The sequence below is a fragment of the Neoarius graeffei genome, chromosome 10, assembly GCF_027579695.1.
Source record: "Neoarius graeffei isolate fNeoGra1 chromosome 10, fNeoGra1.pri, whole genome shotgun sequence".
Taxonomy (NCBI): domain Eukaryota; kingdom Metazoa; phylum Chordata; class Actinopteri; order Siluriformes; family Ariidae; genus Neoarius; species Neoarius graeffei.
Window position 1 is genome coordinate 671234 of NC_083578.1, and position 20992 is coordinate 692225.

Below are 20992 nucleotides of genomic sequence, written 5' to 3' on the forward strand. Positions count from 1 at the left end.
CACCAATGTAACTGCGAAAGTGTTCAACGGCCCAGACCGTGGCCAGCAGGGCTTTTTCGCAGTCTGAAAATTTCAACTCCACAGCACTGAGGGACCGACTGGCGTATGCTACGACACGGCAATCTTTGTCATGCTGCTGTGACAGTGCAGCGCTCAGGCAGTGGGTGGAGAAACTAGCCTCCAAGAAGAACGGTTTGTCTTTGTCGGGATACGCGAGGCAGGGAGCGGAGCAGAGCTTCTGCTTCATGCTCTTGAACGCGAGTTCTTGAGGGTCACTCCACTGGAAGGGTTTATCCTTCCGGAGGAGCTCGGTGAGCGGTCGTGCTATCTCCGCGTAGTCCTCAATGAACTGTCGGGAGTAGTTGCAGACCCCTAAGAAGCTCCTGAGTTCGGGTACGTTGGATGGGGCTTTGATGTCTTGGATAGCCCGCACCCTCCCCGACTGGGGTTCAATGCCATCTGGCCCGACGCACAGTCCAACGTATTCAACTTTGGTGCGACACCACTGCCCTTTGGTGACAGAGAGCTTCGCTCCTGCTCTGGACAGCTGAGACAGAACATGGCGTATCTCTTCGAGGTGTGCATCAAAAGTCTGTGACCTAATGAGGATGTCATCGACATAGATCAAGTTGCCACGAGCTGCGGCATCGCTCATTGCCTTATGCAAGATGATGTTGAATTCAGCGGGGGAGTTCGCGTAGCCGAACGGACATCGGTTGAAAGTTAGCTGGCGGTTCCCAAAGGAAAAGGCCAGCTTGTGTTGGTCAGCTGGATCCACGCGCATGGTCCAGAATCCACTCGCCACGTCGGCGGTGGAGAAGAACTTTGCACCCTTCACTTTGGCAAGTTCTTGATCCAGATGGGTCATGGGCCATCTTGACAAGGGCACTTGCTTGTTCAGCTGCCTATAGTCAATGGTGAGACGCCACTTGCCGTTCGGTTTCAGCACCGGCCACAAGGGGGAGTTGTAAGTCGAGTTACACTCGCGAATGATCTGCTTTTCCAGCAGAGTGTCCAGTGTTTCTTGTATTGAGTCGTATGCGGCTAACGGGATTTTGTATTGCCGCACGAACGTCGGTGGAGCGTTCGGATCTGTTGGGATTCGGACGGTGTGGATGTCCGTGACTCCGCAGTCATTAGAATCTCACGCCCAGATCGCCTTGAAGTCGTAGAACAGTTCACGGAGCTGTCGTCTCTGGGCGTCCGTGGTCAGGCTGTCAGCTTTCACCAGCTGTTGTTGAACTTCTCGTTCGAAGCCTGGGTACGGTTCACCTAGAGCTGAATCGACGACCTCAGTTGCAGGGGTGTCGTTGCTCGATTGCGTGGCAAGAGCGTACACCAGCATGTGTTTCGGGGTGTCAGTTTTGGTCATGACTATGCGCTCGTCGCGAAGCATGTCGTGAGGTTCGACGCGGATCATGTGGAAAGGAAGAGTGATCCAGGGAGGTTCCACTGGATCGGAATGAGTGTCCGGCGTTGGCAGCTCACCAATGACTGGAATGGTGAGTTCAAAGTCATGGAATGCCTGGTCTATCAGAAGGCCTAAAGGCCGACGGGCGGGGATCGTGATGGCGTCCCGGGTGGAGTTTTGAACCAGGAGGTAAGCGGAACGATGACTCACTTCAAGCAGCGGAGTCCCACACACGGCTAAATCGAGCTCCATGAAGAATCTGAGAGGCTGGAAGAACGCCTGGGAGCTACGAAACTGTTGGTCTTTCATGATGACCAGCTTAAGAGGGGAACCAGCAGTCCTAGCGGGAATGACGATGTCAAATTCGCTAGCGACATGGCAGGCTTGGGGAATCGTTTGTCCTGACCGCATTTGTTCCGGGTCAGCTTGGAACGGGTGCTTAGCAGCATCGGCTTGGGTCCAGATGACCCGGTTGACTAGGTCCAGTTGGGCTCCCAGTCTGACCAAGATGTCTGCCCCAATGACCAGTGGGTCAGGAAGTCCGGGGATGACACTCAAGAAATGAAGGAATTCTCTCTGACCGATGGCGAGCGACACGGCGCAGACGCCCGTGGCTTTGATGGGGCTCTGGGGTTGTTCGGCTGACAGTAGCCGGTGGCTCTTCTGCACAAAGACAGGGGAAGGAGTGCTCTGACGCACTATGTCGAACCACGTTTGGCTGATGGCTGACTTCTCTGACCAAAGCGCTAACCTGACGCCCGGTGCCGTGACGCCGTTGACAATAATGTTGCCAGATATCCAGGGGTAGTACCTGGTTGGGGCAGATTCGCCAAGAAAGCAAAGGAAAGACGGGTGGCCATCAAGCGCGTTGTGGTTGAGAAGAGTGTCGGTTGAGTTTGGTGCGTCTTGACTCGGCTCAGGGTGGAGCGGAGTGGTCTCGAGGTTCTCGGGGACCCGCCCTGACTCAGCTATCAGTGGAGTAGCCTCCACGCTAACTTCATCGCAACAGGCTCGATCATGACGACGAGGATCTGGGGTCTGTGGGGACGCGACCTGGGCCCACAGTTGCCCACGACGACAGTCAATGAGGGGCGCTAGCCTATCTAGTAGGTCTTGGCCAATGAGGAACGGTTCTACCCCAACAGAGCAGATGTAAGTGGGGTGAGTGATGGACATGCCCTGGAAAGTGAGTTCTAACCATGCAATGGTTGTTACTGGGGCTTGATTCTGGGTGAAGCTAACCAAGTTGACGTCACAACGTTCGGTTCCGATGGGTCTACCTTGCGCGCGCCGCGCATCAGAAACCTCTGCGAAGACTTTGGAACACATCAGGGTGATTTCCGACCCGGTATCCAAGAGAGCTTGGAGGGAAACGTTGCCTTCTACCACAACTGGGGTATAGATACGCTTGGCGTTGCCTTTCCTAACCAAATCTCCAAGAAACTGCGTCAGGGGTGCATCCTGCGGGTCAGGCTTCACTAACGGAGGGGGTGGTTTCAACTCATCGCTGCCTATTGGGCAGGGGTCCTTTCCCCACCCCACGAGGTAGACACGCGGTGGTGGTGGGGATGGGTCCCGGCCTAGTCATGCTGACGGTTCGTCCCTGTCCTTGCTCGGCTTACCCTTCCTGTTCTTATTGCTCAGCAGTTGTTTAACTCGTGCTAATTCAGCCCTCAGTTCTGCCATCCCAAGCGGCTCTTGGTTGGCTTGTTTAGCGGTAGCTAGCTTAGGGCTCCGCTCCCTTCGAGAGGAGTTGCGATGGGGCCTTGACTGTCCGCTATTCTGAGATTTAGGGCCGTGACTGCCAGGTTTGCGGTTACCTTGCCCTTTGGCGTTGGGGCCCTGTTCCCCCTTGGCTCCAGCTTGTCGAACTTTCCAGTTACCTTTGGGTTGACTCGACGTCTGGTGGCCGGGGTTTGGGTTCGCCCAAGGGGGCCCGCGGTTTGGGGCTTCACCCCCTTCTAGGCCTAAGGACTGACCTTCCTGCTCATATAGGCTGAGGACTCTGGGATCGTCCTCGTGGCGGTCCGTGGGTCGGACGAACGTCTCCCACGTTAGTTGTGCGGTGCGACGCATTTCTCTCATAGTATGGGGGCGCTGGCGACACGCGAGTGTTACTTGGTTACGGATGCACGGGTGAAGGTTATGGAGGAAGAGGGACTTGAAGTTGCGATCTTCCTCTAGCCCGGGCTCGCTTCTGCCCTGAAAGTACGCTGCACGGAGCCGACGGTAGTACTCGCGAGGGTGTTCGCTTCGTTTCTGTCTGATCAGAATAGCACCCATCGTCGCAGCAGTCTCGTCCTCGTACAACGAGTATTCCTCTTTCAAGTACTTACGTATTTTCTTGTAGTCGTCGAGGACTGACTGCGGTAGGGTCTCAACGAATGCTCGTACGCCACTACCTAAAGTTTTCCAGACTAGTCTGGCCTTTTCATGCGACGTAGCCTCTGGCAGGTCCAGGAGGCTACGCTCGATTTCCCGGAAATAATCATTAACGCTTCGGTGTCTATGATTTTCCGGCTCAAAACGCTCTATGTCTTTCGCAAGGACATCGATTTGGCGGATCCTAGTTTTGCGTTCTGCGACGAGGCGTTTTGATTTTGACCCGTAGGGGTCCTCGCTGTCTTCGCTATTTGAGCTGCTCTCATATCGCCTATGTCTGCGTTTCGGCTTGTAGGCGGCCTCTCCGTCAGAGGAGTCTGAGGGTACGTAGCGCGGCGTTTTCTGCGGGCTAGAGGCTGCAGCGATATTGAAGCGCGAGGGGGTGTAGTGGGGAGTAAAGTAAAAACTCCCAGCGCCACGAGGTGGCGATCGCGCGACTTTCACGCGAGTTGAGCTTGAGTGCGGTGTCTGATCTACCGTTCTAAGCTCAGGTTCTTCCTCCTCCAGAGCGGAACTCTGTTCTTGGGAGGGTTTGGCCGATCCCTCATCTGAGCGACGTGCTTGCGTCACTTCTTCTCTGAGGTATTCTATTTCGCACTTTAGTTCATCTTGTGTGGCTCTCAGGCCCACGAGGCTACTCTCCGCGCTTTCTGCTCTCCTTTGAGCTTCGGCCAGTTGTCGTTTTAGTGTTCTTTTCTCTTGTTCGAGGGTCATACACACATGTTCCATTTCCTTATAGTAGATCATGAACAATTTGGGTAGCCCTTCTGGGAGAGTCATAGTACGCTCCTTAAGTTCCCTAACGGCTATGTGTATTTCATCAAAGCGAGCCTTTTGGTCCAGATCACAGAAGTAATTTCTCCTATCCTCCGGGACTTGGCCTAAATCGCCTACAACGTCGAAGAGAGAGAGGAGGGGCCCTTCTGACTCCCTTGATGGGGAACGCGACATTTTGTTCGAAATGTATTAATTAACTTAAAGGAAATTAATACTAGGGGTTGATTAGGTTAGAATTTAATTTAATCCAAGTTGCTAAATAATTGATGTGGTTTCTTAGCTACTTTGTTTTCACTAATGTTTCACTTGTATTAATTAGCTCAATTAATAATTAGTTAACAATAATGATTATTATTAATAATATTAATTAAGTACTTGGATTAGATATTACTCTAATGTACTAATCAATTAAACCAGTTTATCAGCTAACTGTGGTTGGCAGCTGAATTTCAGTTCTGTGATTAACACACTGTTAATGATTCACCATTAAAGTCATCTGTGTTATACCTTGGCAGTTGATTTTGGGTTTACAGCAGTTTACAAGTTATTGTTGAGAAATTCACAAGGTCATTAAACTATGCCTCACACGGGGCACCACTTTAATGTAGGTTGAATTGGGATTAATTAAATTATAAATTATGTAATAATTGATAATTAAATTAATCAATTTATAAATAAAGATCAGTCTCATAAAATCTTAAATTATTAATCTTAATACTCACCGTGAATGGTTACATTCAAGATTAATGGTAGCTCTGTATTAGATGGGAAACCCAGTTGTATAAAAAAGCTAAATTCTGAAGGAAAAAGGAGTTCTAAATAGTTGACCTTGTGAATAAACAACAGGAACAAGTAAAATGCAATTCAATTTTATTAGCTTTTATTTGTCTACTACTCACTAATAATAATAAACTCAAAATACATTCAATGTCAGCAAAGGTAATAACAAGACAAAACAATGGAACAATTACACCTGGACTATAAATTTGAGGGAAAGAGAGAGAGAAAGAGATAGAAGAAAAAAAAAGAAAAGAATCCCTTGTGTGTGCGTGTGTGTGAGGCTAGGGCAAGCCGATGCGTGTGTGTGTGTGTGTGTGTGTGTGTGACCTAGCTTGTCGTTAGCTAAAACAAAGGAATGTTAGCTAAAACAAAGGAATGTTAGCTAAATAGAACAAAGGATTAGCTCTGTGGCTAATGTGTGCTTTGTGTAGGTATCTGTGGGCAGATGCTAATGACTAGCCACTCTGGCAATGCTTAAACAAAATGGCGGTCAGTGCCTAGGTGTCGTATCACAGGTAACTCAATGAGGAAGGTATCAAAATGGCGTCGGAAAAATGGCGCCTGCAGGCCTAGTCAAGAACACAAGCCTACGAGCTAGCGTATCACCCTGAGGTAGCTAGCAATAAGTTGCTAAGGAGAATCTGACCACGCTACAGCTGGATCCAAACACTGCACTTAACAATTTCCAACAGACTATCTAGGCAAAGAACTCAACGCGAGAGAGAGAGAGAGAGAGAGAGAGAGAGTGTGTGAGTGTGTGTGTGTGTGTGTGTGTTGGATGGAGAGAACTAGGCCTTGTAGCGGTCTAGCCTCGGAGCTTAAAATAACAAACTTGTCGCTGCGCTGCTAATCAGATAGGGAAGCTAGCAATGGAGTTAAGGAAAGATATCATGCAAGATACCCTGTCTAACAAGTTCAAAGAAAAAAACAGAACCAAAACAAACAATAAAAACAAACACCTTCCGTGTCTGAGCGGGTATGCTAAATAGCTCAAAGCTTAAACATGACCCTAACAACCATCTGAATAAGCTACAAATTAAAAATTTGCCCAAGTGCCTACTCAATGCGATGGAAGTTCTTTCTCCGATGTCCGCACTGAGGGTCGCAGTCCGAGGAGAGGAGGTTAGCGGCGCGTTGCGTCCAACCGCGGCTAACGAAGCAGGGAGATGAAGGCCTAGCTGGCCCACGGTGCTTCAGGAGAAACCTCCGGTGATGCGTCGACGAGAAAAAGCTGAGAGGAGCGAAGCTGTCCGCAAATGCCTCTTAGCGTGGAAAACTACTTAACTGTAGTTAAACTTTGCAAAGGTTTAGAATCAAAACCACTATATCGCTGAAACTTAGCGGGTCGTTCAAAAGTTCGGCCGAAACTAATTTGAACAGGCTGTTCTCAGACAATAGCGGTTAGTCTCAACACTGTAGGCGAGCGTGCCTACAGTCCGTCCGACCACTCCAGTAGTCAGAACATGAGAGAGCGAATCGAGGCGCTCTCGATACAGTTAAAGCAGTTCCACTTTACATCACATCCGGGTGGAGCGCGCAAGGAATTGTGGGATCGTTATAGGGGGCGCTGGCGAGTTACCAACAATGATATTACAGTTTTTTTACAATTGTTTACACACTAAAATGAAAATTTTCAGACAGTTAACAAATCTTAACACTTAAGAAGCAAAACACCTGTGCAGAGAAGCAAAACAGTCAGCACAAATTCAGCTTCACACTTTTTGCAAAACATTACACACAGTGATTTTCAAAACTTAAAACACATTTTCACACTTCAGACACAGATAAGGATTGTGAGGTTACTTCCTTCTCATTACAAAGTCCTGGCTTGCCAATGAGCACACTAATGAACAAACTGGCCAATTACATCCACCAGGTGTGGAAACACACAAGTGCTTATTGGAAAATACAGCACTCAGGTATAAATGCTAAGGCAGCAGATGAGTTCACCCACTTTATCTACGAAAATGGAAAGAGCTAGAGGAAGAAGAGTGAGAATGAGAGGAGGTCAAAGAGGAGAAGAGGAAGAGGAAGAGGAAGAGGTCGAGTGAGAGTAAGAGCACCAGAACAAAGAAGAAGAGGACCAAATGTAAACGCAGATGTCCGGGCAACACTCATCGACCACGTTATAAACCGTGGACTCACAATGAGGGAAGCAGGACTTAGAGTCCAACCAAATTTAAGCAGATATACAGTGGCATCAGTAATTAGAACATTTCGTCAACAAAACAGGTAAACTAACCGCACTGTACATTGAAACTGCTTGTTGTATTATCATCACTTTTGGTATCCTTTCCTGGAACATTTTGCAGTAAACTACATGTGTTTTTTGTCTACGTACAGTCTAATGATTTTGTCTAATGTAGGATTGCGGGTCGCAATTTCAATAACATTTTCAATAACATTCATGAAGTGTCTCTGTCAACATTAGCACATTAGCTTGAATCCTAAAAAAAAATCAAGTACACATGAAGCAGTTGTATAAAGTGCCATTCGACAGAAATTCTGAGAGGGTGAAACACCTGCGTAACGTGTATGTGGAGGTACGTATTTTTCAGCTTACTATGGTGTGGCATTGTACACTGTGTGTGTTTATGCTTTGCACATTGCACACAACCTTTTTACATGTAAAATTACTGTGTTTTTTACTGTGTTTCAGAGAGTCTTGCAAATGGATGCAGAGGCTATCCCACATGAATTTATATACATGGATGAGGCAGGATTTAACCTCTCAAAGACGAGAAGAAGAGGGAGAAATGTAATTGGATACAGGGCAATCACCAATGTCCCTGGGCAGAGAGGGGGTAACATCACCCTCTGTGCTGCTATTACCCAAAATGGAGTCCTCCACCACCATGCTAATCTGGGCCCCTATAACACCAATCTAATACTGGCATTTCTTGACAGAGTCCATGAGATCACAGAATTAAACCAAGAGAACCAGATGCAGTACATTGTTGTTTGGGACAATGTTTCATTCCACAGATCTGCTCTGGTGCAAAATTGGTTCAATGACCACCCTCATTTTGCTGTCCTGCACCTTCCACCATACTCCCCCTTCCTCAACCCAACTGAGGAGTTTTTTTTTCTGCTTGGCGGTGGAAGGTATACGACCTTCGGCCCTATGACCGTGTACCCCTTATTGAGGCCATGGAGCAGGCCTGTGACCTTATTGAAGCAGCATCTGTGCAGGGATGGATCCGTCACACAAGGCGTTTCTTCCAACGGTGCCTTGCCAATGAAGACATAGCCTGTGATGTGGATGAAATATTATGGCCTGATCCAGCTAGAAGAAGAGACGATTAGAGTATTGCTCTATTGTTGTTACTGTATTGTTGCTTTATTTTTTCTTCATCACTGTAAGTGTACAGGATGTACTTTTTATTTGTCTACAGATTTTTATTTTTATTTACACTATCTACACTTTACAGTAGTAAGAACTACAATTTAGTCTTTTCCTCTGTTGACTGACATGAAACTGTACATATGAATTGTACTGAACAGATGGTAAAGTACGTAAAAGAAATAAATATTGTCGGCCTGCAGCAGTTTTGTGCATTGTTTGATAAGTTTATTGTACATTTTCTCTGTATATCTCATAGTAATCATGAAGAAAGTCTTGGGTTCGTCAAAATATTTTGTGATCTAAATTATCCTGATGCTCTCAAAAAATATTTCTGAAAAAGATCCATATAATGTAAAAGGGTTTTTACAGATGTATTTTGAATGTATTGTGCTAGTGTGTATAGCATGTAGACAGTGTAGAATCACTGAAAGAATGTGTTAGTGACATGAGAACATTATAAGGTTTTTATCAATTTGTTTACAGTTTTGACTGAAATAGTCCATTTTGCTACCGACCTGTTATGTTCTGCTAATTGGGTGTGCTGTTTGGTTAATTGTGTGAGGTGTTTAGAAAAAAGGAGCCCTGTTTTCAAAATTGTGTGTAAACAATTGTAAAAAACTGTAAATATTAAATTATCAGGTGTGCTGAAGTGTGTGTGTGTGTGTGTGTGTGTGTGTGTGTGTGTGTGTGTGTGTGTGTGTGTGTGTGTAGAAGCACTGATGAGTGTTTAAACTCAGTGAAAAATAAACATATTTATTCTGCATTAGTTTAAACTCTGAATCAGGAACAAATGCTTTTCACTCTTCACCTCCAGCCTGAAGGACTCAACCCCACTGTGTGCGCGTTACTGCCCCTCTACTGCCCCCCTCCCTGCCCATACCACCCCACCCCCTCCATCACACACCACAGTACACAATGTACAGTCACTGGAATTAAACCCCCAAGCTGTTTAGTGACAAGTTACTTGAGAGTGATGACTTCTTAACCCACAAACACTAAACTCCTAAAGACTAGACCCACAAACACTAAACCCCTAAACATTACATCAATAAACATTACACCCACTAAATCCACAAACACTAAACACCTAAACATTAAACCCACAAACACCAAATACACAAACATTAAACACTTAAAATGAAATCCACAAACACTAAACCCTCAAACACTAAACCCTCAAACACTAAACCCATAAACACAAAACCCATAACACAAAATACACAAGTACCAAACCCCTAAAGCAAAACCCAGAAACACTAAACCCATGAACACCAAACGCTAAACACATAAACACTAAACACAATCACTAAACACCATACACCAAATACACAAACACTAAACCCACAAATATTAAACCCACAAACACCAAATAAATGAACACTAAACTCATAAACACTATACCCCACATACCAAACCCACATAAACTAAACCCATAAACATTAAACCCCTAAAACAAAACCCATAAACACTAAACCCACAAATCCATAAACACTAAACACACAAACACTAAACACACAAACAACAAATGCACAAACACTAGATCCCTAAACACTAAACCCTTAAAACATTAAACCCACAAACACGAAACCCTTAAAACATTAAACCCACAAACACTAAATCCTTAAATGCTGAATATAGTCAATAATTATTAGCACACAGTGATCAAAGAACTTGTGCATTCTTTTATTTATTTTTATCATTTCTGTAAAATTCTACACAATAATAAAGTAGTAAATAATTTACTAACTCAATAAAACTTTCTCTGTTCACTCGACTGATTACTGAGGTGTTTAATAGTTTTACAGCTGTGCACTGTTTTTTATCCTGAACTCCATATAAACAGAGAAAGACACTACAGTACACACTAAACTCCACAACACTAAACCCAACACCAAACACTGCACACTAAACTCCACAACACTAAACCCTAAACCAAACACTGCACACTGCTCGGTGCTGAACAGAGTAAAGTGTGAATAGTGAGCGTGTCTCTCACCAGCCTCCTCACACGGCGCTGTCTCTTCTTCCTCTGACTCGGCATCTTGACTGAGAACAGGAGAAAGGAGAAGAGAGAAGAACAGACGATAGGAATGAACAGATGAAAGAGGAAAACTGGGTTCAGTTACAGTCAATAAAAAGAAAGAGAGCGGAGTGAACAAGTGAAGGAAGAAACACTCGCACTGAGCTCCAGCATCTGAATGCACAGAGTTTAACTGGACCTGAAATGGGCGGGACACACACACACACACACACTCACACACACACACACACACTCACACACACACACACACACACACACACACACACACACACACACACACACTCACACACACACACACACTCACACACACACACACTCACACACACTCACACACACACACACACACACACACACACACACACACACACACACACACACACTCACACAGACACACACACACACACACACTCACACACACACACACACAGACACACACACACACACACTCACACACACACACACAGTGTCTGGTTTGTGTCGTGGTAAAATGAGTGTAAAAGTGTTTCTTGTCTCTACCTCAGAAGACACTCCACATTTTCATAAACTTAAACATGGAAAGCTGTAAAAATAAAATGAATAAAACATGAAGCGCTGATTTTAAAAATCCCTGAATTAAAGTTCCACCAAAATCTGTTAAACACAACAAACACGTTAAACACTGAACCAACATCTGCACACAGATGTTAAAGTTTAGATCAGTAGAACTCATAAACCCAGTAGAGCTGTCTGAAATAACCACTAATCCTGTTTCCAGAAAAGTTGGGATATTTTCCAAAATGCAATAAAAACAAAAATCTGTGATTTGTTAATTCACGTGAGCCTTTATTTAACTAGAAAATTACAAAGAAAAGATTTTCAATAGTTTTACTGACCAATTTACTGATATTTTGTAAATATAAACAAAGTTAGAATTTGATTCCTGTAACACACTCAAAAAAAGTTGGGACAGAGACGTTATTACCATCACCTTCCCTTTAATAACACTTTTTAATCGTATGGGATCTGAGGATACGAATTGTTGCAGTTTTGCGATAGGAATTTTTGTCCATTTTTGCTTGACAAGACTTCAGCTGCTCAACAGTTCGTGGTCTCCGTTGTCTGATTCTCCTCTTCATGATGCGCTGTACATCCTCAATAGGAGACAGATCTGGACAGGCAGCAGGCCAGTCAAGCACACGCACTCTGTGTCTACAAAGTCACGCTATTGTAGCCCGGGCAGAATGAGGTGTGGCATCGTCCTGCTCAAATAAGAGTCTGGTTTTCCTGAAAACAAGTTGAAATGTGACTCATCTGACCACAGCACACATTTCCACTGTCTTTCGGTCCATCTCAGATGAGTTCCAGCCCAGAGAAATCGGTGGCGTTTCTGTAGAATTGATGAATGCCTTCCTCCTTGTGTAATACAGTTGCAGGTTGGATTTCTGGATGCAGCAGCAGACTGTGTTAAGTGACGATGGTTTTCTGAAGTCCTCCCGAGCCCATGGGGCTGTATCGCTCACGTTAGCATGACGGTTTCTCAGGCAGTGCCACCTGAGGGTTTGAAGGTCACGCCCATTCAACAGTGGTTTCCAACCTCGCCCTTAAGGCCTCTGCATGCTCTTGCGACAAGGCTTTCGCAGATAGCTATTCGCAGACAGTTGTAATTTATCGTTGAGCGGGGAGTAATAGGTGTGCGCGATGTTATTCACCGCCACAACGCAAGGGGGCGCGAAGTCACGAAATCGCTAGGAGTAGTTGGTGGGTGTGGTTAGTGGAGTGTTTATCCTCCGGTTACTTATAATGACTAGAACTGGAGTCGTATAGATGTACGTACTTCCTCACTTCCTCGATCAACCGCTCTTCGTGCTGCTCCATCTTCGCTCGTGTTTTTAAAAATGGCGGTAGTGAAAACAAACCAAACCGGGAAAGTAGGGAAGCGGAAGTGCGTGTACAGCGGATGTAGAGTGGACCAATCAGAGCCCTCTTGTCTGCGACGCTGTCTGCGTGGCTGTCTGCGGTGATCACAATTTTTGGGAGGTGCGCGCAGAGCGTCTGCGAAGGTGGGGGCTACGCAGACGCCATCTGCGACGCCATCTGCGAGGACTGGGTTGTCAGCATAAATTGGCCTTTAGTGATCAATCAAAGGGGTGGAGACATTAGAGACTGTCCCCACCTCCAAAGTCTCAAAATTCAACTTCACGAGCGAGACCACATTTGTGCACGTGGAGCAGAAATGTTCCCTCGAGATGTTTTTCCACTTATGGATTCCATTCTATGCTCTGAACATCCTGTAAACACACTGTGTGGTTACTCTTCTACACCTGGACACTGTAACCATTATCATCACACGAGCCGGTGACGCCCAGGAAGGGAGGGGCTCCCTCAGGAGTCTGGCTCCTCTCAGGGTTTCTTCCTCGTGTCGCCTCTGACGTGTTCGTTAGGGATCTGAATCTACATGTGGATTTCTGTAGGGTGCACTTAATTTGGAGCCAAGCTCTGTTGTGCTAACCCTTTCCATGTTAGTTTTATATATATGCTATGGATAGAGTTATGTAAAATAAAATTTAAAAAAAGTAAAGCTGCATTATGGAATAAAACTGAACCGAGAGTGAGACGGAGTTACTCTGTTTATTTTGTAAACGATGCGATTCTTTCCTTGACACACTGATTAAAGGGAAAACGAAACACATTGAAGCATGACATGATTTCTGATTCCTTCCTGTTCATGTGCTGTGTGATGTATAATCATACTGCACATGTGTAACAGATCACTTCCTGTTTAACCAATCACTTCCTGTTGTCATTACACACTTCATGAAGACACTCCAAGAGCTATTTACCCCTTTATTCAGACAAAATCACAACATGATGAGGATTATAATCAGAGATTGTTGTGATGAGACTGCAGCTGTGATGGGAATAAAACCCTGCAGGTGAAAATAAATGCTGGCATTAAAGGAAAAAGTAGCAGAACAGTGATCCTCTTCCGCTTTCATTTCACACCATCCTTGTTCATGTTCACTCAGAGCTGAGTTTATCTACATGACCTTTAAAGGATATGGGACATGCATTTTATTCTGGGCATAATTATGTATAAAGGACATAAGAAATGCCATCTAAATCACTGCAGGGCGTCAAAAATGTGAAAATCATCACATTATTCAACTTTTTTATACATCAGCGTAAAACAATGATTCGTTAATGAGCTAGGTGGTCACGTGACCCGTGACGTCACAAAAACTTTCCAAGGAGCCAGCGCTTGGGAATCTAATGTAAACAGGTTACCGAAATGGACACCATCGACAGTGACATTCCCGATGTTTCACAGAGATGTGAAGTTAGACCCTGTCGATTCGAACCGATAGCTGGAAATTCACATGAACATGGATCTTGTCTTTACTCTGACGGGTCAGATGATTCTGAGAGTGAGAGTTCATTCAGTCCCCATGAAACTGAAAGCGGTCGGCTCGATAACACTTCCTGGTAAGTTAAAAACAATTCTGCTCAAAGGCTAATGATCTGTTGAAAGAAGTATTATTTTTGTATCATACATTGAAAGTTCATCATAGATCTAGCTAAAGTCCGTTGCAAGCTAGTTTTTTTTTGCTGATATTTTTCGAGATTGATTGAGATACAATGCTTCCAGAGTCCGAGATGAAAACATTCAAAATGGTGAAACGAGTCAGAATTATGATAATCAATAATTGATACACCCAAAATTATAATACTAATCCTTACCTCGGCTTTCAGTCGCTTAGCGCAGAGGTCTTCAACAGGGGGGTCGCGAAATCGCACCGGATCACTCATATCAACAAAAATATTCCTGCCCTGTCCCCTGGCCTCCGTGCAGGGATGCAAACAGCGCGCCTTTCGGCGGATGCCGCCTTTTTCACGGCTGAATCGCGCAGATCCGATAAAAAAATAAATAAAAAAATAGTGATATTAATTCATGAAACATGAAGTATAAGGATGAGAAAAAAACAGTTTAAATCGGGACGCTGCGCATATTTGTGCAGCCTGGTGCAAATGTGTGCAGCTTCCCGATTTAAACTGTTTTTTTTTCTCATCCTTATACTTCCTGTTTCCTGTTTCATGAATTAATATCGCTCAGTACCTGAGTATTAATGTTGAAAGAATCCTCAGTGAAATGGTCCGAACACAGTTTGTGGGAAACAGTAGGTGCAAAGTTTTTTCAACAGGTCTTCTGTAAAGTTATCCTACCTCTTGGATTTGTCCTACCAAGCCTACTGCGCATGCGCGAAGCCTACTGCGCATGCGCAGGTGAGCCCACACTTTCCTCAGCTTCGGGTCCTTGGGGAATGCAAAAAAACTTACTCCAGGGCATTTCCCATTGGAATTATTGCAACCATAAGCAGCACAATACACCATGATGTTCAATGTACGTTAAAGACTATAAAAACAATTTTCTTGTCATCCACTTCTCCATTCATCTACCCGCTTGTGCTGTGCCTGAAAGTTTTTGTGACGTATGATCACGTGACAGCGGCTCTTCCGGTTGCAAAAAATGCATATCGGAAGTCGAGCAGAAATGCCATATAATCATCACGAATATAACGATTTTGCTGAATTTAATAGATGATTTTGTGTTTGTTGATGCAATTAATTCATATTTTTAATGGAAAGAAACTGATATAGCGTGCTTTTTATGTTTCATGTCCCATATCCTTTAACCTCACCATTACTGCAAGTGTGAGCAAACAGGAAACAAGTGCAAGGCTGCAAACCCGTTCCTGTGACGTCACTTCCTGTTCCTGTGCAATCTGTCTGTATAATTTGGGGTCTGGTAATGATCAGACTCCAGGTGCTCAGGTGAGGTGCTGAGGGTGATGTAGACACGACCTCTGACCTCCGTGACCTTGTGAACTCTCTGTTTGACCCCTTTAGAGCACCAGCGTGGTTTCAGAGGCTTCACTGTCGGATCCACAGCCTGGTACATACCTTCACCATCACACACGCTGATCTTATATTTATGCCACGGACACACAATACACACACGCCCTGCGACCTCCTGCACACACACACACACACACACACACACACGAGAAAGAGGAAATCAAGAGATAAACATGTCTGATTATCAGAAGCTAAATACATTAGAAATGCTAAAACAGGAGAAAGAGCCTGAACCATCTTAAACTGATAAACCTGCTCAGTGTAAACTGCACTGAAGGGGTTAAATCAGCTAAATGCGCTAATGATGCTAAAGTAGCTAAGCTAACTAAGGAATGTAGACAAATGGGCATCACCTCAATGTCTCCGTTCTGTAGAGGACCTCCAGCATCTACAACAGGACCAACAGGGACATGGTGTCAATAATGAACACACACACACACATATATATGTTAGGCTTTGTGACTATCTTGGCCTCTAGAGGCCGCTATTATATCTTTGTCATGTCATGTTTGTTTTGACAGCCATGTGCTTCTTTGTTTTTGATGTCATGTGCCCCACCTATTCTTAATTGCCAATTATGACCTGGTCATGTGTTCAATTACTTTGGGTATTTATACTACCCCATTTTGTGTTTCTAGTCACTGAGTCTTTGTGCTGTTTGATGGTGAGTCACTTTTGTACTGCGTGCCTTTGCCTGTTGCCTTTTGTTTTTGGAATATTGCTCTTTTGGGACATTTTGACTACTTTTTGTTAACTTTGAACTTTGCCATTTTTGTATCTTCTGAGCGTTTGGATTTTTGCTTTCTCTTCCTTGGTTTTGGATTTTTGAACTCTTGGAACTTTTGGATGTTTTTTCTTGCATCTCCTGTTTGTTTGGATTTACCTGACTGGGAGAAATTTTACCTTTGTGGATTTTATCACAAGCTGTGGATTTTCCTGGACTTCTGAGCTTGGGCAAATAAACTTTATTGAACTTTAGCTTTGATCTCACTCCTCTGCACTTGAGTCATTCCTCTGATTAGTCTAGGGGATGTTTGCTGGGTTTCTACACCAGCGACCTGGGTTCAATTCCCAGCCCAACTTAACACACATATATATATATATATATATATATAAGGCAGTTGCATTTCTTTGCTCTCCTCCCTTATTTTCCCTGCTTGTGCTCCTTTGTCTCGTCTGTCTATACTTTTGAGAGACTCCTCTCTCCGCACTGCTCTCTAAACTAAAAATCATGGAATTGGCAAACTGGTCTCCTAATGAAATTGACACAGTTTTCTCAACGAGAAGCCTGAGTTCGGGGGAAACAACCTGTCCTGCCGGAACGTTCGCAGCTGGCTACACGATGGACGTGTGGGAGAGGTGGCGGGTCATGTGCCTGGCGGTTCTTTCTGTGGAGGACATTGAAGACATCTACCTATTCGGAACCATGATTACAGGACTTTTGCTGATTGGATTAGGCATCGCCCTGGTTTATCGAGGAAATCAGAAAACGGTGACAGCTGTCCAAAGCCCCATAAAGCTGCCCAACATGATTGAAGTGGTGGGCAGAGCTGTCGGCACTCAGACTGTGGCTATTCAGAATTTGAACCGCAACATGGATAACATCATGGAGAAGCTTTCAGCTTTGCAAAGGAAATGGATTGATTCAGAGACCAGAATGGACAGACAGAGTGGTCGTGTAAAAGAATGCGTCTGCTCGCCCCAAGATCAAACAATCCCAATCTTATCTGCTTTTGACTCCCTCAGACAGCACTGGCCTCGGCCAAGGCCGTTGCTGGGACAACGACTCCCCCTGAAGGTCACTGCTGTTAGACTCTCTAGTATTCCTCCCCCCTCTTCCCACGGTCGCCGCTTTTACCCCCAGTGTGACAAGCAGGTGCGTGACCAGCGCCATCATGGCTGCAGGAACGGACGGCTGCTTGCTTGCGCTGAGTTACCTCTACCTCCTCCCCTCCCCTACCCCTCAACCCCCACCCCCCTCTCCCCCTCAAGTCCAGAGTCTTCATGTTGGAAAGTGTACTTGCGTTTTTTTGTGCTGAGGTTTTTTTTTTAAAGTTCACACACTGTACTCCTCACAGGAGCATAGTGTGGGGGTTGCTTTTTTCTCCTCCCCTCTCCTCATGTTACTCTGTATTTTTTCTTTTCATCCCTGTTACTTCCTGTCCTGTTACTCCCACCCTGTCAATTGTGTGTATGTAAGGACAGGTTGATGGTCAATTTTGCTGGTACTTGTGACGAGTGACAATAAAGAGTTCATTCATACACTCTCTCTCTCTCTCTCTCTCTCTCACACACACACACTCATACACATGCTCACACTCACTCATACACACTCACACACTCACGGTAGCAGCGTGCATCCAGAGCATGAAGCTCCCCCTGGTGGTGAAGAATCAGCACATCTCTGCCGTTTACACTCGTCACAAAGCGGTTAGCTTTTATTACATCATCACGCTGACCAATGAAATACAAGTTTATGGGTGGAGAAGTGTCCTCATCTGATGACATCACAACTGCAGAATACACACAGAGATGTTTAAAGCTTTATCTGGTGTCATTTCTTTGAAGTGGGATGTGTGTGTGTGTGTGTGTGTGTGTGTGTGTGTGTGATAATTCTTTATACACCATTATTGAACGCTGTCAGTTGTGCTTCCTGTTGAAAGAAAACACCGGAAATCACTGGTTTATTGTCCTGAACACAGAAACTCTGTGCATTTCCTCATTCTGACCAGCAGGTGTCGCATGGCGCTGAGAAGCTTCGAATGAGACAGGAAACGCGAGCGAGCGAGCATTCACTCACTCACTCATCCACTCACTCACTCACTCATTCATTCACTCACTCACCCATTCACTCACTCACTCACCCATTCATCCATTCACTCACTCATCCACTCACTCACTCATTCACTCACTCATCCATCCATTCACTCACTCACTCACTCATTCATCCATTCACTCACTCACTCACTCACTCACTCATTCATCCATTCACTCACTCACTCACTCATTCATCCACTCACTCACTCACTCACTCATTCATCCATTCACTCACTCACTCACTCATTCATCCATTCACTCACTCACTCACTCACTCACTCATTCATCCATTCACTCACTCACTCACTCATTCATCCACTCACTCACTCACTCACTCATTCATCCATTCACTCACTCACTCACTCATTCATCCATTCACTCACTCATCCACTCACTCATTCACTCACTCATCCATCCATTCACTCACTCACTCACTCACTCACTCATTCATCCATCCATTCACTCATTAATTTACTCACTCATTCATTAATTTACTTTATAAGCGTCAGTTAAATGAGACAAACACACTGAATAAAACTTCTTTACTTTGTCTGTAAGCGGAAATTTCCCGACTCGTCTCCACTTGCAGTACCGCGCGCTTAACTTCCGCTCAAGAGCCTTTGCGTCACATCCGGAACGCGCTGTCAAAATAAAAGTCTGAGCTGCATTTCCGCTTTGAGGTTCAGAAATGTAGCAAATTTAATTTTTATTGTAAATTCAGTTTTCACACCTGATTACAGTCAGCTTTAAACAGATAAATATCAGGTGGATATGAATGCATTTATTTTACAATAAAGTACAAATAATTATTTTCTGTCGTTCTTAAGAAGTGTTATTCTGTTTATAATAGTGAAAAAACACTTAATGTCACTGTTAAGCAAATAATAAATATTTACAAAAAACCAATCGTGAACAGTGTTTGTGTAAAATAAACCAGTGAAAGTGTGTTCATGACATTTTGAGGAGTGTTGATGGAGATTTGTTGTTGTGATGTACTAAATGGGAGATTTGTAAAAAAAATTTTTTTTTTTTTAGAAATGTGAACTTGTAAAATGTAAAAACAGTAAATTAATTAATTGACTGTAATCTAATTAACTTTTCTACATACTCACCTCTCATCTGTCAGACTGTAGATTCTGCATATAATTCCATTATCTGTATTTGGATCTGTTTACTGTTCAGATATTTGTATGTGTTTACACACTTAGGTTAACACCGGAAGTGTGTGTTGTCTGGAAATTGTTTTTGGTTTTTGTTAACTCGACCACAATGTTCTGGAAACAATACAGTTTTCTATCCTCTATCGAACATCCACCCATCCGTTATCTCTAGCCGCTTTATCCTGTTCTACAGGGTCGCAGGCGAGCTGGATCCTATCCCAGCTGACTACGGGCGAAAGGCGGGGTTCACCCTGGACAAGTCGCCAGGTCATCACAGGGCTGACACATAGACACAGACAACCATTCACACTCACATTCACACCTACGCTCAATTTAGAGTCACCAGTTAACAGTGTTGGGCAAGTTACTTCAAAACTGTTTTGCATTATTTATTACTTGTTACTGTCATTTTAAAGTAATTAGTTACATTACAATATTACTGTATTTAAAATGTAAGGCATTGCACTACTATTGCATTACTTTTAAGTTACTCTCACCAAAATAACTGGAAGTATGGATTTGGCAATCTAAATGTAGCTCAAGATGCTCAATTAGCTCATCACACATCCAGTGGAAGGTGATGTGGTATCTGACTGAGCTCGGCTGATGGTTAAAAACAGTAGAATATAATAGCCACAGTGATGCTCATGGCACAATACAAGGAACAATCATCGCAAGAACAGACAAAAGGTCAAAGTCTGGCAAACTGTGATAGAAATACTGTAACTTTAGGCCTAGTCATATTAACATTAATTGAACTGTATTGTATTGTAGTGTCTAAAGATATGACAGGATACAAAATTAGCATTTCTATGTCTTTATTGTTTTCAAGTTTACAGCATTAAGCATAGTTTATGCTTCATAAAAAAAGATTAGCCCTAAGGGATATGACTCCATTTCAGAAATTTAACAAAAATGAACATATGGCAAATCGTAGCCTACAATAAAACTGGGCTGAAAAAAACCCACAAGCCTTTTAAATCACAGCTAGACGATGACTATTAGCTATATGAGGCGACCCAGTCACATTTCGAAAAACGGAATTAGAAATAACAAAATCAAAGTGCTTTTACTGATATCGAAGTGCTTAGGCCTATTAGCTCTCGAAGGAAAGGCAGCTCAATCACTTTAGCCTGACTTCCAACCAGGAAAAAAAACTCATACAGGACAAAAATGTAAACAAACTGTCAGCATATCTTCAACACCATACTCCGCCACAAGCCTCCTCACCTTCTGAGGCTGAAGGAGCATCTCAGAGCGGCAGAACATTAATTTTGGCTGCTTTGTGATTTTATCGCCACTCTCATCCTCCGCTTGCTTCCTCGCTAACTTCATGTTACTGCGGCACCTCTGGAAATGTTGAGTTAAATTACTGGTGCTATTTC

General features: G+C 44.2%; 1 protein-coding gene across 2 annotated transcripts; it reads right to left on the reverse strand.

Moving 5' to 3' along the window:
- Nucleotides 1-12566: 12566 nt before the first annotated feature.
- On the reverse strand, nucleotides 12567-19053 carry LOC132892708 (Rieske domain-containing protein). Of its 2 annotated transcripts, XM_060931031.1 has the most exons (5): nucleotides 18994-19035; nucleotides 18256-18283; nucleotides 17976-18143; nucleotides 15984-16018; nucleotides 12567-15745 (listed from the first exon to the last, which is right to left on the reverse strand). In XM_060931031.1, the coding sequence occupies exons 3-5, from the start codon at nucleotides 18136-18138 to the stop codon at nucleotides 15476-15478; spliced, it is 468 nt and encodes a 155-aa protein (XP_060787014.1). In that variant the 5' UTR covers nucleotides 18139-18143; nucleotides 18256-18283; nucleotides 18994-19035; the 3' UTR covers nucleotides 12567-15475. The 2 variants fall into 2 exon arrangements, with proteins under 2 accessions (XP_060787014.1, XP_060787015.1); XM_060931032.1 differs by lacking the exon at nucleotides 18256-18283 and having other exon boundaries at nucleotides 18994-19053.
- Nucleotides 19054-20992: the final 1939 nt, after the last annotated feature.